Source organism: Molossus molossus, unplaced genomic scaffold, assembly GCF_014108415.1.
Source record: "Molossus molossus isolate mMolMol1 unplaced genomic scaffold, mMolMol1.p scaffold_m16_p_19, whole genome shotgun sequence".
NCBI lineage: Eukaryota > Metazoa > Chordata > Mammalia > Chiroptera > Molossidae > Molossus > Molossus molossus.
Window position 1 is genome coordinate 19,822,526 of NW_023425354.1, and position 25,623 is coordinate 19,848,148.

Sequence of the window (25,623 nt, forward strand, 5' to 3'; positions counted from 1 at the left end):
TACAGATACACTTGACCTCTTCAACAGGTGATGCCACTTCTGTTACTAAGGTGGTAAGGAGTCTATGCTTTAGTTATGGGGAAGCCTAAAGGGTCAAACTCTGGGAGTCTGCTCTCTCCAAAGTCCAGAAGACTCATTACCCCTCTCATGAGACCTCAAGGAGGAAAGGGCAGCTCCTCAATCCTTAAGAGATGGGAAGAGTGCGGAGAAGAGAGGGACAGGGAATTATCCTCCTTGCCCTTGCTGAAGCAGAGCCCAGGAAAAGGGGTATCAGTGGAACGAGGATTCACTTAAGCTCAGAGAGCTGGGCCTAAATCTCAAGGATGTCAGTGAGACCACTGCTGTCAAACCCAGCTCAGTCCTTATGAGTCACGGCGCCTGGCTCTAATAGTGCCACCAGCTATGTGGGTGACTTGTGGGCTTTGGCAAGTCACCTACCCTCTGTTTATCTAAAAATGTGGCTAATGACTGCTAGGTCTAGCTCAAAGGGGTGCTCAGAGGCTTCAGAGACATAAGCAAGCTGAAATGCTTTAAAAATAAAATACACTTTATGAACACTCTTTTGTTCTTACATAGCTCGCAAGCAAGGACTGAGGCTTGCACACACTTGGGGAGTGACCCACTCATTCCTTTCCAGGCAGCAGAAAATACACAGGGCTTGGGGCAGCAAAGGGGAGTGAGGCCAAAGGCAGAAGTTATTCAGGAAAGGCCAAGCTGCCCTGGGGCTGAGGAGCTATCCATGCTTGCTTCCACTCCTTTTTTTATTTGACCAATTGACATTTATCAAGCATGTCCTACAGGACAGGTGCTGTTCTCTGTGCTTGAAGATAAAGCAGTGAAGAAAAAGGAAAATGGCTCTTCCACAGAGGTTATATTCTAGTGTGAGAGATCAGTAAGTAAACCAACAAATATGTCAAGTGTTGGCAGGCGCTGTGCTGAATTAAGCTGAGTAAGGCTAAGAGTGATGACGACTGGTACTATTTCATATAGACTGTCAGCAGGCCTCTCTGATAAAGAGGACATTTGAGCTAAGAAGACCTGCAGGAAGAAAGGGGATAATTTAGGGGACAGCCACAACTTAGGTCTAGGCTGGAGGACACGACTTCTGGGGAGAGACAGATATGTTGCCCACCGTAATCATGCTGGTTTGGTTTGCCTCCCTTAGATTCATTCTCCACCCTTCTTTCCTGCTGTTCCCTGAAATAGCGGAGCTGACCTGTACAGACTGCATCCCTGGGTCAGCCTTGTTATCTACCTGTCAGTTAGGTTCAGCCAAAAGGAGCCCCCAAAAGATTGGAGAACAGGATAAAAGGGAGGTGGAATATTGACACTCCCATTCTTTCTGCCTGGCCACAGTTCTGACAGTGGCTGCATTACCCTATACCATAATTCCCATCTGTAACCCATGCTCCCATCCTGCTCATCCTGGGGCCCATGGGGTCAGGGCTTGTCCTCTCCAGCAAGCCTTGCAGAATTGGCCTTTCAGATGAGCACCACACACCTACTTATGCAGAAATGTATTGTCCATAGATGCCTCCTAGACTGCCTCTCCCATGAGGGCAGAAAAGGATGAGTTTTAGCCCTAGAGATACCCTTCACTGATAAAATGTAGACTGTGGCCCCACCCTTGTCCAAGGCTCCAGCTCTCAAATTATTCATACCAGCAAAGGCATGAACAAAAGATGAGGTTCTAGAGCCCCTTGTCTTACTCCCTTAGGACCTTACTGCCCCAGAAATAGAGCCTTCTCCCCAAGATCCAGCCCACCAACTTCCTGTGTGAAGAAATTCTATAGACCTACTTCCAACAATCAAAAGCTCATTGCCCAGTTTATTTCCTTGATATTTACCAATATTGGAAAAAGCTTATTAATGTAGCCCTGGTCAGTGTGGCTCAGTTGGTTGAGCACTGTCCCATGCACAGAGAGGTCCCTGGTTCGAGTCCCTGTCTGGGCACATGCCCAGGTTGTGGATTCGATGCCCAGTGGGGGGCATGCAGGAGGCAGCCCACCAATGTTTCTCTCTCCCTCTCCCTTCCTCTCTAAAACTCAATAACTTTTTTTTAAGCTTATCAATGTATATGTCTGCTCTACCCATTAGAACATGCATGCCACTGAAGCATAGAACTTGCCTATCTTGTTCTGTGTGAACAGCATCCTAGGCTGTTCAGGAAAATATTTTTGAGTGAACAACTGACAACAGAAATGAGTACAAAGCACCTCTGCTCTCTAACACCTCCACAAAGACATAGCCATAAGCCCAGACACCAATAGCTTAGGGTCAGGGATGAGCAGACACTCTCAAAAGTGTCTTAATACTACTGATTTCTCCAGGTGGGACAACCAGGATAACCCAGGAGTCAGAGAACCACTCAGGTTCCACCAAGAGTTTCCATCTTTCTGTAAATCCCCAGCTTTTCCACTTCTGAGTAGGCAGTCTCCAGGTCTCAGGGAACCCTAGAGTGAGGAGTATGAGGGCTGCGAGCTTTGTCCAAAAGTTCTAAGCCAAGCTCCTCTAGGTCCAGTACAACAGCTGCAAACTGACATCCTGGACCTGGAGCTAGAAATTGGGAAGGCAACATCTATTATACTGAGGATCCAAAATGCGGCTCACCTGATCATCTCTACCAAGGGACCCAAGAAACCTTGTGGGTGAGTGCTGCGGGTTAGTTTTCTGCCACTTAAGGGGCCCAACCCTAGGCTCTACAACTAAAACCTGATTCAGGCCAATCAGTATCTTTCTGCCTGGTCTTATCTCTTCAACCCCCACTCTACTCCGCCCTAGATACTCTTCCACTCCGCCTATATGTGGCACCACTGCCACCTGACCAAACCCTTAAGCCCCAAAGAAACCCAAACAGCTCAGAAGTGCATCAATCAACCTTTAATGTCCAAAAGAGGCATGGATGCAGAGCATAAGAGATGTGGTGGGGTCTCAGCCCCAGCTCCAGAAATGAGGGAGACATGAACACAAACCAGACATTTCCAACTGGCCACACAAGTCTGGGAGGGCAGGGGAAAACACAAATGTAGACATTCAATAAGGGTTTGATACAGGGAACTCAATCATCATCCCAGTCCCCACCCTCCCGTCAGCATCAGAAAAAAAAATCGGCACACACTAAAGGCTTGGAGGGGGGACATTCTCCTGCCTCCCCACCAGCCCCAAGGATGGAGCTGGAAAAAAATAAAATAAACAATGAGCTAGACCCAATCCCCCCCAACAGTGTCAACCGTACATGAGTTTTAAATGTAATTTACAAGAATCAGCAGCTCAATCAGCAATGACTCCCCCCACCCCATCCCTATTTGATCAACAGATAAGATTTCAACAGCACTCTCCTTGGAATCTCCTCTCACTAGAAGCCCTGCTCCAACTCCTGATACTTGGCTTCGTCACTGCAACATTTCCTCCCAAGCTCCTCACAGCCCTTTATCACTTCCATCCCTACCTCTCATAAGAGGCTGCAACCATCCAAAATCACTTTCCCTCTCCACTGACAGCCAACTCCAGGGCAGATGGCAACATGGCCAACTCATTGTGGGCTATCCTAAAACCTTCCTGGGAGCAGACAGCAATAGGGCAAGCAGAGTGTCTGGGCAAGATGGCTAAAGGGGGGGGTAGGGGTGATATCTGTCTTCACCCCTAAAGGTTTTTAACATAAAGGCCCATTTAGAACTAACTGTGCACCCTATCTACCGACTACCCTAGAGATTCCATACACTGTTCTGCCCTTCCCTCCCCTCTACCCCAAACCAAGACACACACACACACACACACACACACACACACACACACACACACAGGAGAATCAAGGGAGACACTGATTTGGTTTGATTGCTAAGACCTAACTAAGGAACTAGTCACCAGAAATTCCCTTTCCAGCCAACTAATGTGGGCTGCTCTAAGAGAACTCCAGAGGAGTGAGAAAACTGAGAGCTAAGCAGGGAGCAGACAGAAGTAGAGAAGAATAAAAAGAAAGAAAAAAATCAAGCTAATCCTACCTCCAACATCCTCCTAGTATGAGCTCTGGCAGGAAGAATAAAAGGTAATCCACAAAGACACAGCCCTTACTTAGAAACTCTTCTGACAAAGACAGCAAGACAAATCTGCTCCCCACTCCCACACACCACAGACAAACACGTCTCAGGGCCCCTTAAAGAATCTACCCTCCCCCCCCAAACCCCACACTCTGCCCCAAGCCGTGGAATCACAGTTCAGTGGAATAGTCTCCCTGGTACTAGATCAATCCCCCTACCCTCCTTCCTATTCCTCTCTCCTTGCTGATCCTAACACTGCCCACCTGCACTGCTTCCCTGGCCCTCCCAAAGCAGCATTCACTACCAGGAAGAGGCAGCTACAAAGTTTTAGTTCCACCTCCAGAAAATGACTTCTTTTCCCCAGCCCTCCTAGTCTTATAGGCTTTTCTGAGGGCTTAGTTTATATAGAGAGAGAAAGAGAAAAAGGAGGGGTGGGAGAGATTTCCTAGTGCAATACAACCAAAAAAAAATTTTTTTTAAGTCTTGAAAATAAATGTAAAGCAGCCTTCTTCCCCAGGCAACTAAACAGAAAGAAGTTTGGTTTTGTTTACTGCGACATACACATGAAATCGAGTATACAGTCCATGCAGTAGCACAGCCATTGGAGAGGACATCCTGATGCTGGCCCCAGTGCAAAATAGTCCCAGCAACGCCGTCTGCTTGCCATCACTGCCGCCGCCACTGACACCTTCCCTGCAGCCACCTAGCCCGACTTGAAGAGGAGGATTGCAACTTGACCCAAGTAAAAATAGATGAAGTGCTTTGTCTCGTGTGTAACGTAGCTGCCAAAATTTCGGCCCACAATACAATGCCAGGTAGGGTTGTATTTCTTGTCAAATTCCTAAAAGAAAAAGAAAAAGTAGAGAAGGGTGATTAGGACAGCTGGAGGATGAGAAATCAGAATGGGAGCCTGGTGAGTTTAGTTATCACCCCCAGCCCATGGCCTCAGGTCCCTGAACCTCAGGAGCTCAGGTTCTAAGGTTGGCTAGGACACTCCTTCCCTCATTAATAGTGTAACACCACAAAGGCTCCATTATTTCTCTCTAGCACTTTACACCCCGATCATCTCTCCTCCCTCTAGCTACCCTGTTCTATAGCCCACCCTGTGACTCTTCAGCAAGGGAATCAGAGAAGCCAGTGGCACAAAGGACCACTCCAGTGTCACACAGCATGAATAAAACAGTGATTCGCCAACTCGCCACCCACAGCTTCCCATGTTACTAAACCAGTATTTCCAAATGCCAAAACCAAGACACCAGAGCAAAATGGGGACCAGGAGTACCAGGAGCAGTTCTGTGTAAGTCAACATTAAAGGCATTCCAGTGTGCCACGCACTGTGTGTGCTGTAAGCAAAAGAACAGAGACCTCAGCCATGAGATCAAGGCAATTCCCTCATTTCTCTCAAGGACAAAAGTTCAGCATCAAAGCCGCCTAGGAAATCCTTATGACCAAATCAAAGGCAGCTCCCTGTTACCTTGTGGGTTCAGTAGGAAACTAATGGCTCAGTTCTAGATGCATCCTGCCATAGCTGTGAAAAGGGAACAGCCCTCCACCATTGGCCTAGCAATGCTGCCAACCCTGGGACTCAGTATACAACTTATTTGGCCTCCTCACAGCTCCCATACCACAGGAACAGTGGAAAGGGCATGCATCACCAAACCCAACTTTAATCCTGACTCAAGACTCTGTAACATAGGAGAGCCACAGTCACTTCCCTAGGTCTCATTTTCCTCATCAGCAAAATAAGAAAGCGGGACCAGATATGATCCAAGGATTCTTCTGGCTCTGAGAGCCCATGATTCTGGATTCTCTCCCTAGACAGGACAGTATCCCATGCATCTGGGAAAGAAAGCAGAGTTCTATAAAACTCAAGGACACCCTACCACCTCTACAGACCGGAATGCCACTACTCTTAGGCATCCTTGTGATACCAGAGCTGAGAATATCAAAGACTTAGGACTATGCCACCAATGGATATGGATCCTGACTGGGAATCAGGGGCCCGGTGTACCACTTCTCACTTCTAGCTCAGCTGATTCCTCACCATGTTAACCATATCCATTCACCCATTCACTCAGGAACTCTTTAGGGACTAAACCCATTGTCCCAATATTGCTCATCCATTTTTCCAAAGTATGTATTCAAGCCCACCCTTTTCTTAAAAAGGTAGGGGAGAAGAGCATGATGTAGTACCTGAGTCCTTTTAATTGTTTGTGTGTATGTGTGTGTGTGTGTTTTCCCTGAGTCCTTTATAAGAGAAAGAAAAGGAAACCTCTTACATGATGAGGATTATTATAGGAATATACCACTTTAAATTATTAAATTCCCTGAAAATGTGTTTAATGATCTTGTATTTACCCATTCAAATATCCTTGGTGTTCATTTTGAATAGTTCTGAATTGGGCCAGTTATATTTAATCCTGAAGCTTCTCTCCCTGATTCCTTGCAGTCACATAATTATCTGTAAATACACATACACACCAGCAGAGCTCCTATTAAGAATGTCTAAGGTAAATTCTTTGGCAATTAATAATCACTCCCTAGTTTGTCTATTTTGCAAGATCCTAGTGTTTTGTTTGCACGGGGTATAGCTACTTTTCTATGTTCCCAGCTCCAGCACCCCCTGGGGTAGAAGCTCAGCTGCCTATCCCCACCCCTGGCCACCCGCCACAGCTCTCTCAATGCACCTTCTTGATATAGGCAGCAATGTCCTTCTCTATGTTGTACTTCTCCATAGCCTGTGTGGCGCAGTCAACGGCATCCTGTTGCATGTCCTCAGACATGTCTGCGTTCTTGATCACGGCCTTCCGGTCAGACATCGTGACACTGCAGAAGAAGCAAAGAGGTAAGGCTGACAACCCCATGACTCTGGATAATAAACATTAGCAACTGAGTGTGGGGCCTCAGTGGGAAAGGGGTGTACAGGTGAGGACAACAGAAAACACAGACAAGAAGAGGCAATAGGAGAAGGAGCTCCTAAGCTTTTAACTGAGGCATGGTCCCCAAACCTGAGAAATACAAGCTAAATAGTCACAAAGATATAATAAATTATCGTTGTTTTTTTTAAATCATATATAAAATGAGGATTTTCCAACTCTAAATTTATCCGTTTCTGAACTTCTGAATAACACCAACACCCAAAATACTACAATGTATCATTTGCTAGCTGTGTCCTTGGGAAAATTACTTAACTTTTATATTTTCATGCCATTACTTTAAAATGAGGACAGTGGGGTTATCCTGAGGATAAACCAGGTGGCATAACACCTGAAGACAATAAGCCCTTGATTTAATGACCATTATTACATCATTGGTATCACAATAGAAAGAAGACAGACTAGGTATCAGCAGGCCTAACTATGAACTCGTGATTTTGGACAAGTCAGTTAGCTTTTCTGCATTTGATTACTTCCATTTTAGCAATGAGGGTAGCTCTCTATCATGGGTTTTTACAAGAATTAAAATTATACGAGAATATCTACTAATAGAAACAGTCTACACACAGGGGTCTGTCCACTGGCTAGATTCAGCCTGCCACCTGTTTTAGTAAATAAAGTTTTAGAGGAACACACTACAATGAAAGAGTTGAGTAGTTGCAAGAGACTGTATGGTCTATAAAGCCTACAATATTTACTATCTAGCCCTTCATAAAAAATGTTGCCAGTGCTAGGCTACCAATGCCCAGTGGTGACAGAGATAACAAAAGGTGAATTATTATTTTAACACCCCTTTTTCAAAGCTCTGTTATCTAAACCAGGTATTCATCCTACAGCAATCTAAAGAGTTCTGGAGTAGATGTTGTATGGTCCCTTCCTAGGATGACAGGAATCCTAGGAGGGCTGGCCAGAACCTGCCTGGCAGTCTGTAGTATGTGAGGGTGCTTTGCAGGAATAGAAGAGATGAGCTGCAAAATCCTATCCTCTGTCCTTGACCACAGTTCCGTTACATTGAGCAGTAACAATCCCCACCACCACCAAAATATCACTCTGTGGCCCAGTCCAGTGGACAGAAAATGCTGTCATTCCAGCCCTGTCTGATACAAGACTACACAGAATACTGCATGCTTAAGGAGGTCCCTGGTATCGTTTCAGGCCATCCTGATCTCTGAATCTACACTAGCCTGTGGACTGGATAGGCTGAAAGGGAAAGAGAACTTGTAACTACTCCTTTAGCCTGTACCAGAAGGGAAAAAAAATGCATGCAAGCCAGCTGCCAGTTAGACAGCCCTTGATTGAATCCAAAGCACCTTTGTCTGACACTATCAACCAAAGCAGGGCTGGTTCTACTTCAGCAGAGGCTGGCAGAGCTAAGGGTTAGTGGACCAGCACCCTCTGTCCCTGTATCCCAAGAGGAAAAGTCAGAGCCTCAAGAGGAGTTTGTGAGCACTGCCTGGTGCTGAGGAAAGGTCAGGAGAACCTTGTTCAAGGCCTGACTACCTATATGACCTTGGGCACATCAACATCTTTTTAAAAACCTATGATTTTTAAATAAGATAAATGAGGCAACTTCGTGAGTTTGAGCAAAAGCACAAGAGCAGCACAGGGAAAATGTGATAGAATTATAAGGCTCTTTATATGTGGAAAAAAAACTAGTGTCACCTGGCGTCCTATTCCAGCTCACCACTCAGAAGGGGACACGGTTATAAACCCCGGGTGGGGGTGGGGCTAGGTTGCAGATGGGAAGTTAAAGTATGAAATTAGCACCCTTTCCCAGCAAGCTCACCTTGCTCCACTGCCTCATCCCCAAAGTGCAAAGGAACAACTCTTTATCACAGTAATTAAAGCCACCTTACTCTCCAGGAGGGAGCCTGCAGTTACATAACGCTGGTCTTGTGACTACAATGCCACGATTCTTCACCCCTGGCCCCCCAGGCGTCTGAGAGGTGAGGCCTAGCCCCAATCTCCCCTGTCCAAGGTGCCAGTGAGAAAGGGGTAGGGAGGTGCCTGCCTAGCCCCTCCTTCCTGGGAAAAATGCAAGGCACCTGGGCCTCCGAACAGAAGGCTGCCCAGAGGGCCCCAGGCCAGCTGCCTCCGTCACGAGCCAGGAGCTCCTGTGCAGGCGAAGAGGGCACTCCAGCACAGCTCGCCATCTAGCCTCGGTTTGCGACAGAAAGGCCAAGCCTCGGACAGACCCGAACCGCGCTCCCAATGCACACAGACGCTTCAGATCTCCGAAGGGGCCCTGCCCCTGCACCATCCCATCCCCCCGCAGGCCAGCACCTGGGGAAGGAGCATGCACCCTCGTCCCCACCTCCGCCCGGCGGGCCGGCCACCCCACCCGCCTGGCCGGCAGCACGCTGGAGTGACTGGGCGTCCTCGCCGCAGGAAGGACGCCCCAGAGAGTGGCGGTGGTGGCGGCGGCGGCAACGGCAGGAGCAGCCGCGTCACGCCCGAACCCTCTCCACCCCACCCCCTCGGCCCCAAACACCAGAAGCCTCCACGCAGCACAGGGAGACTCCCGAGGGGGGCGGGGGACGAGAGCCGCCCCTCCGCGGCCCGGGGCCTCCAGCCGCGCCCCGAGGGTCGCGAGGGCAGAGGGTGGCGCAGCTCCGGAAAGGAGGGACGCCGGGGGCGTCACGCCGAAGCCAACCCTGCTCCGGGCCCCGCGTGGGGAGAGGAGGCCGCAGAGGCACCCCGCGTGGGCCACCGCCCCGGGGACGCCCCCACCCACCGCTCACCTTCACGCAGGCGACTTCGTGCGTGGCCTCGGAGGAGCAGCGATGGCCTGAGGCAGGGCGCGGGCAGGGGCGGTGTCCCCTCGGCTCCTCCTGCAGCAGCCGCCGCCGCCGCCGCGGTCTCCGGCTCCCGCAGCCCCGGGCCCAGTGCTCGCCGCCGCCGCCGTCCGCCCTTCGAGCTTCCCCGGCCGCACTCACTCCCCCTCACGCCCGCCGGCCCGCCTGCCTGCACCGCACTGGCGCCTCGCAGCTCCGCTCCGCTCCGCCGCTGAGAGCGACCAGTGCGCGGCCCCCGCTGAAATAGCGCCCCGCCCCCGCCCCCCCGCCGCGCGCGCCGCCGTCCGCGCTCCCCATTGGCTGCGCCAGGCCGGCCCCGCACTGCGGGCTTCTCCCCGCGCTGCTCTCGCCCCACATCTTGTTTCCTCCCATAATGCCCCGGGGCCGAGGGAGGAGGTGCGGAGGGGGAGCTGGAAACGGTGGGGGAGGGCGATGTGGCCCTAAGGGAAAAAAGAAACATGCAGACCCCTTCGCCCAGGGCTGGAAAGACCAGGCCTAGGAAGGAAACAGGGGCGAGTCGCAGAGAGAGCGTGGGGGGGTGGGGGGCTAAAGATCCCAATCCCAAAAAGAATAAAGGAAGGGAGGATGATGGAGATTTCAGACCCAGGGATAGATGGGGAAGAGGTAGAGATCCTAACCTTAGGGAGAGTAAGGGGAAGGGGGTGAAGTCATCAGCTTCAGAGGAAAAGACAGGACCCCTTCCTTCCCCCCAAATATCTCCTTTCGCCCAAAGGAGACCAATAACCAGCTCTACGGAGAGGTAGTCATGAACAGCCCCAGGGGTCCCTTCCCCTCACATTCAGGGAAGGTCCCTCCCCGTGCACCGCAGCCTTTGTTCTAGGCCACCGCACCTACACTGCCAGCCCGGGCCCCAGCTGCTGTGTGTCTTCGAGAGCAGTGGAGGGAGACCCTAAGCACACTTGTGAGAAGGGAGGTTGGTCTTTGGTACACAGGGCCCTGCGAGAGGAAGCCTTTTTGGTCAGTCGGTCCCTACCTGTCTTGGTGAGACAGGGCCAGAGGGGGAGTGAACAGAATCCCCTGGAGGTGGGAACCACAGCATGTCAGAACCTTAATTCATCCCCTCCGTATTCCTCACTTTATAAAGAAGAGAACCAAGGTACAGAGAGGGGCCCATCCCTCGCCAGATCACCACAGGTCACGCCTGGACGCGAATTCTAGGCTGAAAAGGGGTGATTCTATGCAGGAGCCCCTGGGGTAGCTGGAGGGCTGTTTGTGGGAGTGTGTGTAAATGCACGTACACGTTGGGAGAGGGCCTGCCCTGCACTCCACCCCATCCCCCTCTAGAGAAGAACAGGAAACCCCTGCGTTTCTCCTCCCCTGTTTCATAGTGGAAGTGTTTACCTGACAGTGGCGAGAGTTTATTGGGAGGCGAGCATTTAGATCACACGGTGAGGGTTAAGAAGCTCCCATTCCCATCATTTTCCCTTCACTGTCCCAAACCAGTCAGGAAGTCAGACCTGCTCTGGTGCTGGCCTGCTATGGTTTGGAACATCATTATGTATCGCCCATTGTGTGTCAAGGGAAACATGAAAAGTCATCCCCTCCCACTTCTGCTTTACACAGCTCTGTCATCTACCAAACTCAATCAGGATTTCAGAGAAATTGGCAAGGCCTGAGATATCTCCTCACACCAAGGGCATTCTGATGTCAGCCTCCATGTGAGTGAATGGGGGATAGGGCATATGTGGGGAGAGAGGGAGGAGAAGAAGGAGGCTTTATCCACTTAGGGTTTGTGGAAAGTTAATCTCATGGACTATTGCAAGGAGAACTTGTACCCTCTTTCTCCAATGATCATGAGCTTCTAGCCTCTTCTATGGCCTGAAGGTCAGAACCAACATGTATGGTTGTGTAGGGTGTTCACAGTACAATGGCATTCAACCTAAGAAGTAAATGGGGGCTAAAATACAGCCTGTGCTCCACTTGCTAAGCTGTGTGCCCTGGCACAGGCCAGTGTCCACCCAAAAGATGCATACCTTTTTCAACTGGGCATTAAGGTGATTATGAACTAGCCGTGGCCCTTGCAGGGCCATGCAGCCAAGGTATAAATCCTCCCTCTCTCTGGCTCCCTTCCCTAGTTTAAAGTAGGGCAAGAATTTGGTCATTCCCAGTCCCGGGCTGTGGTGGGGTGGAGGTAGAGAACTTAAACTAACAGGGCTCAGACTTTTGACTTTTAAGAAATATGGATGTCACCATATATGTGTGAAGTGTGTGTGATGATGACTAAACTCTAGAATATCAGGGAGGTTTGTTAATGACAGTATGATTTACAGATAAGAATTAATATTTGTAGAGCCCTCACTCTGTGCCAGGCTCTATTCTAAATGTTTTTTGTTTGTTTGTTTATCCTCACTAGAAGACATTTTTGCATTTATCTTCAGATAGAGCAGGAGGGAGAAAGGGAGGAAGAGAGAGAGAAACATCGACGTGAGAGACACATCGAGTGGTTGCCACCTACACGACCCCAACCAGGCTGGGGTACGTGCCCTTAGCAGGAACCGGACCTGGGACTCTCTGTCCGCAGGCCGACGCTCTAACCGCTGAGCCAAACCGGCAAGGGCAACTATTCTAAATGTTTTAAATGCATGTATTATTATACTTAATCTCTGGAACAGTCATGGTGAGTATATTACTATTCCTCTATACAGAGGAAACTGTCGCTTAGAGAAGTTCAGGAACTTGCCCAAGATTACCCAGCTTGTCAGCAGCAGGATTCAACCCCAGGATGTCTGCTCCCAGTATCTACACTCAACTATTCTACTCTCCTGCCTCCTAACAGAGAAAAAAATGTAAACCAGGGGTTTGGTGCTCTATCTAAATCATACCAACATTTCCTAAACTTACCTGACTTCAAAGCCCTTTTTTTTATCCAAACATTTATTAACATCTCCAGGAACTACTACTATTCCACAGGACACCGTTTGGGAAACTTGTACTATACTAATCACTGCCATTTATGTAAAATGCTTCCTGTTTAGGATAATTACTATGCAACATAGTAACTGTTATAATTAATGTCGGCTTAACTTGGTGCACATTTTTATTTGATGCCACTACACGTTCATGATTGCCCAGTTTTCTGTTGCCCAGATAGCAGAGCCATGTCTTCAGATATTAAAACCAGGGGATTTTTGTTTTTGTCTCATCTGTGGGCCCTTTACCCTCTGGCTACTTCTACTTCTTCTTTTTTTTTTTTTTTTAATTTTTTTTCCTTTATTGATTTTAGAGAGAGAGGAAGTGAGAGGAAGAGAGAGATAGAAACATCGATGAGAGAGAACATAGATTGGCTGCCTCCTGCATGCCCCCCACTGGGGGTCGGGCCCACAACCTGGGCATGTGTCCTGCCCGGGAATCGAACTGGCGACCTCTTAGTGCATGGGTCAACACTCAATCACTGAGCCACAACCACTGAGCCACACTGGCCGGACTGGCTACTTCTTTAACTTAGGGATTTCCCAGGGCACTGTGCTTTAGTCACTGTTTAACTTGAGTAGTTTTATCCATAAGTATTGTTTTCACCATGATCTGGGCCCTGATAGCCCCCCTAACTCTCAGACCTCTCCACTGTGGGTATCCCACCGGCTCTTTAGACTCTTCACATGCACACATATAAACCCTGGTCATTAAGAGCATTGGCCCTGCAATGCTGTATTGATTTGAATGAAGAATGACTAAAGTCAGCAGACACTCCATGCCTACACAACAAACTCCCAATAAAAACCCTGAACACCAAGGTTCAGGTGAGATTCCCCAGCTAGCAATACTTCATATGTTGTCACACATTGTTGGTGGCAGAATTAAGTGCCAGCCATGTAATACCACTAAGAAGGGACTATTGGAAGCTCACATCTTATGTCCCTCGGACCCTGCCCCATGTGCTTCTTGCCTTTGATGATTTTAATCTGTGTCCTTTCACTGCAATAAACCATAAATGTGAGCATTAAAAAAAAAAGAGAGAGAGAGAGCATTGGCCCTGGATTCTCAATGCTTTCCACCACTCTTCCAGTTGTGCAGATCTGGCCAAGCTAGTCATTGTTTCATTTTTCTCATCTATAAATTGAGAATAATATCTACCTCATAGAGGTATGAGAAAATGCATGAAAAACTCTTGGCACAATGCCCGGTCCATATTAATGATTAATAAATGTTAGCCATTGTCAACATCTCTCTTCCAGACTTGTTTTCCTTCCCTGTATTTCTTACGTCAGTTCATGGCCCTTATCCACCCTGGCACAGAGTCAGAAACCTGCGAGCCCCCCCTAGGTTTGTGTCTCTCCCTCTCCCCCCACATCTCCATCATCACTCACTTCCTGGATATTTCTACAGTTCATGTCTCCTTTCATTATAAGGAGACTTGACATAGTTAAGATTCATTATAAGTGCTTCATTCTCATTATGAATACCCTGCATCAGGCACTCATCATCTCTTCCAGTTGGTTCCCTAACCCCATTGTACCTCCTCCCCAAATCCACACTGCCCGATCTATCTAAAATGCAAATCTCCCAGGCATCCCCCAGCTAGGAAAAAAACCCATGCTTTACCTACACACACACACACACACACACACACACACACACACACACACACGCGCCTCTCTATCTCCCCACATTCCCCATGTCCCTCTTCAATCTCTAGTAATACCATCAACAGCCTGTGGTTCTCCCCACCCCTGCCCCCACACCCAAATTCCACACCTTTATCCATGTGGTTCTCTTGCCTGGGAGGCTGAGGCTTTCTTTCCTGGGTTAATTCCTTTGTTTGAGTGTCCTCTACAAAGCCTTCCCTGAATCCCAGGTGGGATGCAAATTTTTTTTCTTTGCTCTGGTCCATCCAGGGCTATCACTGACCACATTTTATTAAACTTGTCAGTCTTATGTTTGTTTATAGTTCCTTGCAGACAGGGATCATGTGTGGGCTGCAGAACCTGGCACAGTTCCTGGAACATGAGAAGTTCTCTGTAAGTATTGGTTAAGCTGATCATGCTCATTTATGGCTGAAATACAGAGCTTGGGAGGACACTCTCTCTTCCTCCACTCAAAGAACCAGGACCAAGCTCTTCTGTCTCTGTAGGACCCGCAATGAATGCTACTTACACTGGGCCCTTCCTTCCTAGAGCCAAGTTGCGAGCCCCGGGGAAACTCCAGACCTGATTTCTGAATTAATTTCCTCCTCCGACTCTCTGTTGGGTGTTTGGCTGATATCATGACATCTTACAGATAAAGACAACCAAGGGCTCTCCCGCCCCAGCTGACTGAGTCACCCAGAAAGAAGAAAGAGGTCACTAGTGATAGAAGTCACTTCACCAAGCCCTTTAGCTGCTGACTAGCTCCAAGGGCTCCAGGAGGATGGAGAAGGGTGGGAACACACACTCTGAGACTCCCAGTGCAGTACAAACCCTGGTGCCAGTCCCTACTGGGAAGGCCTAAGAAAGAAAGCAGCATGACTAGAACAACTGGAATCTGCCCCATTTCCTTGCTGATTTTTTGGGTGGCCTTGAAAGACTTACTTCCCTAGGCAATCATTTACCAAGCCCCAAATATAGCCCCTTTTCCCTAAGTTCCCTGAAACCTGGAAGAGCCAGCCAAGGACAACCATGTGGCTGGGAGCTAGTGAGATGAGCACTGGAGTGGGAGTCAGAGAAGTCCTAAGCCCTGAGTGGTTCTAGTCATTTCACCTCTCAGAATCTGCATTTCTTTATCTAGGAAATGTAGGATTGGATCATCTCTAAGGTCCCTGTCAGCCCTAGAGTCTATGATTCTCTGATTCCAATACCCTATCACAAGGTCCCTTCCCTGTGGATCAGAGAAATTTCTCTCCCTCTAGCCAAATTCAAATGCCCTCTTTTTTCTGATTCATCTCTCTGATTCACTCAAAAGTCAGAGAGCATTTCTCTACACTCCCACATCACCCTCCAAAACCAGGATATCATTTTGTTCATCCCTCACATAACAAAGTACCTTGACATAGTTAAGATTCAGTGAATGTTTAGAGCTTTAATTAAAATATTAAAGCGAAGGGTCACCAAGAAGGAACCAAAGAGAAAATGTTCCAATAGATGTATGGGGTGGTTTCTAGGTCACGACTTCATAATTTAGAAGTTTTCCTCCTTCATTATCTGGCCAATTCTCAGGAACTCTGCCCCTGTCTTGAGAGAACCATGAAAATGATATAGAATTTGTCAGCCCTGGAACATCCAAAAGACCAAATTAGGGTTCTTGAGTGCAATAAACATCTGAAGGAAAAAAAAAAACAGGACCAGAATAGCACCCCTGACTTCATGGAACAGTTTCCTCGGGGCATTCCAGTAGGGCAAGTCACTGGCATTTTCCTTGAGTCACCTCACTCTTGATTCAGATCCCCAAAGAAGGGCATCTGATTGGACAGAGTAAGTCACAAGTCCACCTTTTGGCTATGGACGTGAAAGGCAGCCTGACTGATAGACCTGAGATTGAGGCGGGAATAGCTGACAAGGAAAATCCACGTGCAGGTATAAGAAGCAAGAGAATGGGCACTGGCCAGGCAGAAGCCATCAGCTGCTCTCAGCCTCAAGTGTGGGAGGCAAGATTATCTATGTGGGAGACTCTCGCCTCCACTGTCATAAAAACATACACTGTGTTCTCTTGAGGTCTGCACTGCTTTGCCTTTCTTTTTGAGGACAATTTTGCCTTGTCAGGCATGTTGCAGCATATTTCAGTTCTCAAAAAGCTTTTTTTTTTTTTTTTTTTTTTTTAAGCCCTAGCCGGTTTGGCTCAGTGGTTAGAGCGACGGCCTGCAGTCCAGAGAGACCCGGGTTCAGTTCCCGCTAAGGGCATGTACCTTGGTTGCAGTTTGTCCCCGGCCCTGGTTGGGTTGTGTGGGTGGGTCCCTTTTACGTCGATGTTTCTCTCTCTCTCTCCCCCTCCCCCTCCCACTCTATCTGAACAAAAAATATCGAAAAATGTCCTCGGGTAAGGATAAAAAAAATTTTTTTTATAAAACCTTTTTTTTTTAATCTTCTCACTAGGAAATGGAGGCCCACCTTATATTTCACATAATAAGGTAACCATATATAACAGCTTTATTGAGAAATAGTTCACATCCCATAAAATTTACCTTTTTAAAGTGCACAATTCAGTAGTTTTTAGTATATTCACAGAGCTACACAACCAGCACCACCATCTAATTTTAGAACATTTTCACCACCCCAAAAAGAAACCCCATACTTATTGGTAGTCATTCCCCTGTTTCCTCCTAATCTCCACTAATTTACTTTCTGACTCCATGGATTTGCCTGTGCTGGAATCATAAAAATATGTGGTCTTTTGTACTTGTCTTATTTCACTTAGTTTTCAAGATTCATCTATGTTATCCATGAATCTGTACTTTATTCCTTATAATGGCCGGTTCATATTCTATTGTGTGAGCATACCACATTTTGTTTATCCATTAATCATTTGGATTGTTTCTACCTTTTAGCTGTGATGATTAATGCCTCTATAAACATTAATGTAAAAGTTTTTGTGTGGCTATGTGCTTCCAGTCCTCTTAGATATACAGTGTACACCTAGGTTTGGAGTTGATGGGTTTTATGGTAACTCTACGCTTAACCTTTTGAAGAAAAGTCAGACTGTTTTCCAAAGCAGCTGTACCTTTTTACACTCCTACCAGCAATACACTGTCATTGCCTGTCTTTTTGGTTATAGCCATCCTAGTGGGTGTGAAATGATATCTCATTGTGGTTTTGATTTGCAATTCCTTGGTGGCTAATTTTGAACAGCTTTTCACGTGTCTATTGGCAATTTGTATATTTTCTTTAGAGAAATATTTATTCAGATCCTTTGTTCATTTTTTAATTAGGTTATTTGTCTTTTTATGATTGAGTTGTAATGAGTTATAGACCCTCATTAGAAATACAGTTTACAAATACTTTCTCCCATTCTGCAGATTGTATTTTCACTTTCTTGAGAGTGAAACTTAGAAGTACAAAAGTTTTCCATTTTTCTTTTAAGGGGAGAGTGTGAACACAGTCCCCCACTACCACAAATTATGTGGTCGAGTTTCCCACATTTGGGGAAATGGCAGGGGTCCCCAACAAGTGAGCCTCACCCTGGGGAGACCACCTTTGTGATCATGGCATCTCCCCTACCAGGTAAGTATATAAAAGTTTTTAATTTTGATGAAGACCAATTTGTCTATTTTTCTTTTTGTTCCCTGTGCTTTTGCTGTCATACCCAAGAAATCACTGCCTAACACAAGATCATGAAGAGTTACTCCTGTGTTTTCTTCTAAGAGTTTTAGCTCTTGCTAAATGATCCATTTTGAGGTAACTGTTATGTATGGTGTGAAGTGCAATTTAACTTAATTGTTTTACATGTGAATATTCAATTGTCCCACATCTTTAGTTGAAAACACTATTATTCTTTTACCACTAAATTGTCTTGGCATCCTTATCAAAGCTCTATTGACCATAAATATAGAAGTTTATTTCTGGAATCCTCATTCTATTCCATTGATCTATATATTCTCATGCCACTCTCTTCAGAGCTTAGTAGTAAGTGGTGAAATCTGGAAGTGTGAATCCTTCAACTTTGCTCTTCTTTTTCAGGATTCTTTGTCTAATCTCAGTCCATTTTATTTTCGTATGACTTTAAGACCATTTACTAATTTCTATAAAAAATCCATCTGGTATTTTAAAGGAGATTATGTTGAATCATAGATCAATATGAGGAGTACTGCTATCTTAACAATATTAAGTTTTCTGATCTATGAACATTTCTTCCCTTTTATTTAGGTCTTCTTTAATTTCTTTCAATAATGTGTTACAGTTTTCAGTGTACATGTCTTATACTTCTTTTGATAAATATATTTCTAAATATTCTATTCTTTTGGATGTTATTATAAATAGAATTATTTTATTAATTTCATATGCAGATTGTTCATTGCTAGTATATGGAAATACAATGTAGTTTGTATTTTGAAACCTTGATGATCTCATTAATTAATTCCTAATACTTTGTGTGTGTGTATTCTTTAGAATTTTCTCTCTCTCTCTCTCTCTCTTTTTTTTTTTTTTTTTGTTAATCCTCACCCAAAGATATTTTTTCCATTTTTTTAAAGAGAGGGAGGGGGAGAGAGTGAGAGAGAAACATTGATGTGAGAGATTTAGTTGAGGATTTTTGCATCTATATTCATACACAATGTTGATACATATTTTTCTTGTGGTGTCTTATCTGGTTTTGGTATCTGGGTAATATTGACTCATGGAATGAGTTGGAAAGTGCTCCCTCCTACTGTATTTTTTGGAAGAGTGTGAAATATTGGTATTAATTCTTTAAAGATTTGGTAGAATTCAGCAGTGAAGCCATCTAGGCCTGGAATTTTCTTTGCAGAAAGTTTTTAAAAGACTAACACAATCTCTACTTCTTTTAGGTCTATTCAGATTACCTATTTCTTGAAGTAGTTTCAGGAGTTTGTGTCTCTAATGATTTGTCCATGTTATCTTAGTTATCTAATTTGATAGCATTAACCAGTATTCTTGTTCCTGGTATTCCTTTTCATTTCTCTGAGGTCCCTTCTGTCCCTTCTGTCATTACTCATTTAGTAACCCAAGTCTTCTCTTTTTTTCTTGGTCAGTCTAGCTGAAGATTTGTCATCTTTGCTCATCTCTTCCAAGAACCAACATTTAATTTCACAAATTTTTTATTGTTTTTCTATTAACAGGGTGCTTTGGGGCATTCAAATGATATAAGCTGCTTGGGTCAGGGGAAGCTCAGACTGGGACTATTTCTTTGAGCGCTGGATTCAAACTCAACTCCTTTTTTATTTAACTCAAAATAGGGTTTTATTTTAGTGTCTCCCTCATCTTCAAGACTCCTGGAGTGACATGAAGATAGAGACCACACTATTACTTGGGGGCTGTGAGGGACAACTATTTCATTAAATCCATAAACACTTCTTAGACATTATCAAGCTGTGAGGAAGACACCAAGGGGGACAGGGATAAGTAGCCAGAATCTGCCTCAGACTTTTCCAAGCTCACAGTCTAGTTGAGGAGACACACATGTACACAACCAACTTTAATTCAGGTCAAACTACAGTGAGGGCTGCAATTGTGAGCAAAATGCTCATGGTGGGCATAGGGTTGGGAGGCAATTTTTCTGGAAGAATTAGAGAACAGGAGAGTTGACATTTGAAGTAAGTCTTAATGCATGGTAGGATTCAGGGTGGGGGTAGAGAAAATGGAGGGAGGGAAGGTTCTTCAGTCAGAGGGAAGCACACAAGCCAAGGCTGGGAATGGTAGGAAGCCAGGCCTGGCAGGGACAGAGTGTGCTGGGGAAGGGAACAGGCTGGACAGAAAAGCTAGGGCCAGACTTTGGACAGGCCTAAAGGATGTGCTAAGGAGCTAGAACGTTATCCTTAAGAAACTTGGGGCCCACTGAAAGGCCCTGAGCAGGAAGATGACATGACCAGCTTCTGTAGGAATGTGGGGCTGTAACAGAAACCTAGGTTGGTTTATTCAGGTTCTATGGTGCCATTCAAACACCCATGAAAAAGCAGAGACAGCTGCCTTTATCGTTGTTGATCACCCCTCCTTGGGACTTCCCTCCCTTAGCTTCCATGGGACACTTCCCTGATTTCCTCCCTACCTCTCTGACTCCTCCTCTGCCCATCCTAAGTGTTGGTGTTCCTCGGAGTTCTCTTCTAGATACTTTTCTCACCAAACAGTTCTTCCTTGGCAATCTCACGTGTTGCCATGGCTTCAATGACCAGCTATGGATTGGGAACTCCCATATGTATAGGTAGCTTTCTCAGATCTCTCTCTCCTTACGTGGACCCATCAGATCTAACTGTCCATTAGACATCTCCATTTAAGTACTATTTTTATTAAAATTAGGTTCGGCTGTGAGTAGAAAGGAAAACCCCAAGTAAAATGACCCAAACAAGATAGGAGTTTATTTCTCTTTTAGATATAAGGAGTTCAGAGGTATTAATTCCAGGCCTGGGATGACAACCTGGGAGTCATATCTCTGAAATCTGCCCCTTTGTCTCCATCCCCAAGCCACCATCCTCCAGGTCAACTGCAACAGATTAGTCATTCTTGTTCCTCTCAAATGAATTCTCTACATCTACACTCCAACATGGGAGCCACTAAACACATATGACTACTGAGCACTAAAAAGGTGGCTAGTGCCCAGCGGGTGTGGCTCTGTTGGTTGAGCGTCATCCCATGGACCAAGAGGTCACTGGTTTGATTCTCGGTCAGGGCACATGCTGGGGTTGCGGGCTCGATCCCCAGTAGGGAACGTACAGGAGGCAGCCGATTGATATTCCTCTCTCATCGATGTTTCTATCTCATCCTCCCTCTCTAAAATCAATAAAAATATATTTTAATTTTTTTTTATCCTCACCTGAGGACTTTTTTTTTTCCATTTTTTGTTCAGATAGAGCAGGAGGGAGAGAAAGGAAGAGAGAGAGAGAGAGAGAAACATTGACATGAAAGGGACACATCAAGTGGCTGCCACCCGCATGCCCCAACCAGGGCCGGGGACAAACTGCAACCAAGGTACGTGCCCTTAGCGGAAACTGAACCTGGGTCTCTCTGGACCGCAGGCCGTCGCTCTAACTGCTGAACCAAACTGGCCAGGGCAAAAAAAAACATATTTAAAAAAAAAGGTGGCTAGTTCAAGTTGAGGTGTGCTGAAAATATAAAATATTTTTATATTTTATAGTCCTAATATGACTAGGATTTCAAAGTCCTAATATGAAAAAGTAAAATATCTTATTCATATTTCTTCATGATTATTTATTAAATGATAATATTTTTGATATATTGAATTAAATGAAATATATTATTTAAAATTAATTTCACTTGTATCTTTTTATCTTTTGTTGTTGTTATTAATCCTCACCCAAGGATATTTTTCCACTGATTTTTAGATAGAATTGAAGGGAGGGAGGGAGGGAGAGCAAGAGAGAGAAAAACATCTATGTGAGAGAGACACATTGATTGGTTGCCTCCCACACGACCTGACTGGGGCCAGGGATCAAACCTGCAACCCAGGTACGTGCCCTTGACCAGGAATTGAACTCAGCACCCTTCAGTCCTCGGGCCCACACTCGAACTGCTGAGCCAACCAGCCAGGTCTCTTTTTACATTTTTAACATGGCTGCTGGAAAAATTCAGATTACACATGAGGCTCACATCTGTGGTCCTCATTCAATTTCTGTTGAATAGCACTGCTCCCAACAAAAGCAAAGAGGATGTTTCTAAAACACAAATCTGAACATGTCACACGTCTTCTTAAAAACCTTCAGTGGCTGCCCTGGCCGGTTTGGCTCAGCGGTTAGAGCGTCGGCCTGCGGTACAGAGAGACCCGGGTTCGGTTCCCGCTAAGGGCACGTACCTCGGTTGCAGCTTGTCCCTGGCCCTGGTTGGTCGTGCGGGTGGCAGCCACTCAATGTGTCCCTTCACGTCGATGTTTCTCTCTCTCTCTCTCTCTCTCTCTCCCTTCCTCTCTTTCCCTCCCACTCTATCTGTACAAAAAATGGAAAAATAGCCTCGGGTGAGGATAAAAAAAAAAAAAAAAAAAAACCAAAAACCTTCAGTGGCTTATCATCGTCTTTAGGATAAAGCTCATTCTACTGCATATGGTTTTCAAGCCCTCCATGACCCAGACCCAGCCTCGCCCCCCAGCTGTATCTCACAACTTCCTCCCTCCACCTGCCCCTTGCGCACTATGCTCCAGCCCTACACACTTCTTTCCGTTTCTTACAGGTGCCAGATGCTCTCTAGCCTCTGAGCCTTCACACATGCTATTCCCTGTACCTGGAACACTCTCCTCTCTTCGGTGGCTTAATGCTTCACTCATCCTTTCAGCCTCTGCTTAGACGTGTCTCTCCCCTAGGAAGCCTTCCCAGCCACTATGCTTTTCTGAACCGCCGTTACTTCTCTCTCCTGACCTCACCCCACTCCACCCGCAAACAACAGCGTGCCAACTGTGTCCTTCTCCAGATTGACCGGAATCTTGCCTGTCCTGTTCACTGAGCAAAGACTGGTACATGGGCAGTAGTCAACAAGTATTTGCTGAATCAATGATTGAATCAATGAATGACTGACCCTAAAGCCAGATAAACAAAGTTTCAGATGGAGGGTAAAGCCAGACTATATGACTTCTAAGTCTCAAAGAAATAGCCACCCAGTGACCTTTAGGTTCCCAGTTTGGGAGATGAGACAGAGGGAAACTCTCAACATGTTGCCCAGTCTTCAGTCCTGCTCCAGGCCTCAAAGGCCCATTTGTGGAGACTCAGGCCACCACTGTCTCTTCCTCCTCCCCAGGAAGTATACACGGCACTGACTGTCCTCCCAGGAAAGCTCCCTGGCACGCGCCCCAGCATTTCCAGAAAAAGCTGTATTGAGATGAGCTTCCTCCTGGTTGAGGGTGGGGCGCAGTGGGCAGGAAGGGAGAAAGGAGGGAAGGATGGTGCCCGTTGTGGGTTGCTGTTTACCCAGCACCAGGAGAACTGATGTACATGTTGCTAATGGAGCTTGAGCCTCTCTATGGAGATTCCCTTTAGGAGACAGGAGGTGAAGGAGAAGGGGACATGGAGACCCGGAGCTGAAGACAGGAAAGAACTTGGAGTCAAGAGGACAGAGAGGAGTGCCCTGGGGCTCCATTGCTAACTTGATGTGAGAACCCAAGTCACACAGCCTCTCTGAGCTTCAGTTCCTCATTAATAGTCAAAAGAATCAGCTGTCTGCACCTCTAGAGGGGCTATGGAAGGCAGGAGTGGATGCAAATGGGCTTTGAAAATACAAGTAGCAGAGTGAAAGCACCATGCAAAGGCAAGGTTTGGGGGCTGTTGTTCTGTGTGAGCTAGAGATAAACATGCAGCTGTGGGAATGAGGCTGGGAGTGGTGGGTGGCAGCTCGCCTTCTCTCAACAAAAGTGGCAGAGCTGGAAACTATTCTCCCAGCCATGGCCCCGTAGCCTCATCTTCCTGTTTAAACTGGAACCAGAAAAGCTTTTGAATAAAGCTTTGGAGAAAGTGAACCCCGCTGGGAACCTCAAGGTCCTGAAAGAAGCACAGTCCCATTTGGGCCCTCTCACTGCTTCCGACACACTCAGCTGAGCATGAGCACACTCGCACACACAAACACACATCCTTTGAGCCTGATGCCCACACACCAGGTCCCTGCACCTTACAGCCTCCTGTCACCCTGTCTCAACTTGCAAGGACTCCAGGTGGATTGACTCTGCCCTTAACCCAGCTAGGGACTACCCTGCCATGGGCTGCTCCATGTAGAGTTCCTGATCCCAAAAGAGTCCAGCACAGAAAGGGTGGCTAGATTCCCCTCTGCCCTACCCCAGTGGCTCCTGAAGGTGCGATGCAGGCCCTGGGTCTCAGGGCAGACCCCACACCTGGCAAAACCATTGCTCACAGGTTTGATTGTCCTCGCCTCTCTCCCTTTCACAGCCGGGTCAGATCTCACTAAGCAGTCGTAGTACCCGCAGTTCCCCACCTGGAGAATCGATAACACATCCCCAGCATGCTTCCAGCAGCCGCCGGCTCGAGGAGGCTCTGTGATTACAGACACAGGGGTTTGCCTTCCTTTTCTTACTCATCTGTGAAATGCCTCCATTCCCTTCATGTCCCATGGTGCCTTAAAAAACAAAATGTGAAGCTGAGCCCTTCAAAAAAGTGAGTTCTGACAGTAGAGCTCACCACGATTCAAATCCACTCAGTCGTGTATTCATTCCTTCAGCCAGAACACACCTAATGGCGCCCTGCCACGTGCGAGCACCGGGCCTGGTGCTGGGGACACACCACGTGTGACCCCTGCCCTACTTTTGAAGAGCTCACAGTCTAGTAAGGAAGTTAAGGTATGTAAGTTGTTACAGGGGAAAAAATAAAAAAGTGATATGTAATGAAGAAAGTGAAGATAAAATCCTAGATAAGAGAAAGATCATTTTGGAAAGGGTGGCTGTTTCTTGAGAGGTAATAGAGTATAGTGGCTGAGAATATAGACTGGAGACAGAGGCCTGGGTTCAGATTCTGACTTGGCCACTTAATAACTATGTGACCCAGTGGAGAAATGGGGAGAATTTTGAGGTTATGAAGAAAAAGTGTAGTGTCCAGGACATAGTGGAGTTCAATGGATGTCAGCTGGTGCAATCAGGGACTGTCATGTAGAACATGGGGTTTTGCATGTGCGGAGCAGCAGGATAGGGGCACAGAAGAAAATGGGGTGTGTTTATGGAATTCCCGCTGGATACAGCATAGCCTGTTAGAAAGGAAGGCGGTGAGGCCAGTGAATTGGTTTGGGGTTCAACTTTGGAACACTGACTGCCCAAATGGACCTAAGGAGGAGTACAGTGACACAGATGACCTCGAGGGGCAGACTGCCCACTGGCTGCAAGCAACGGTCCTCATCTTTAGAGCCACATCCTGTTGAACTAAACTTCAGGGCCTCTGAGGACGAGGGCCCGCCTTTGGGGCTTGGTGCAGTGTGTCAGCCGGTGTCCTGGTTCTGCCCACCTGGAAAGGCTGAGCCCTGACTCCCCAGCAGCTCACGCACTGGAATTGGGACTGAGGAGGGAGAAGGGCCACTTTCTTTCACCGGGACGAGTGGCTGTGGGCCTCTCTGCCCACCAGAAGGCTGGTGTTGGTTCACCAAGGCTGGGAGAGGCCTCAGGAATGGTGGCAGATGGGGAGGGAGGTGGATAAGGCCGGGTGAGGCTGATCAGCTTCAGAATTTATCACTAGCCATTTTCCTCTGGGGTTCTACAGAACCTCCTCAATCCTCTTTCCAAGTGGGGCCGACTGAGAGCAAAGATTTCATCAAATGCAAAAGGAAC

General features: G+C 46.8%; 1 protein-coding gene and 1 pseudogene across 1 annotated transcript; both read right to left on the bottom strand.

The window, feature by feature from the left end:
- Nucleotides 1–4,569: 4,569 nt before the first annotated feature.
- DYNLL2 (dynein light chain LC8-type 2) lies at nt 4,570–9,957 on the bottom strand. The gene is made up of 3 exons (XM_036269404.1): nt 9,715–9,957; nt 6,725–6,863; nt 4,570–4,878 (listed from the first exon to the last, which is right to left on the bottom strand). Exons 2-3 carry the CDS (start codon nt 6,854–6,856, stop codon nt 4,741–4,743), a joined length of 270 nt encoding a protein of 89 aa, XP_036125297.1. The 5' UTR covers nt 6,857–6,863; nt 9,715–9,957; the 3' UTR covers nt 4,570–4,740.
- A 7,815-nt stretch (nt 9,958–17,772) lies between these two features.
- Nucleotides 17,773–17,923, bottom strand: LOC118635125 (annotated as a pseudogene).
- Nucleotides 17,924–25,623: the final 7,700 nt, after the last annotated feature.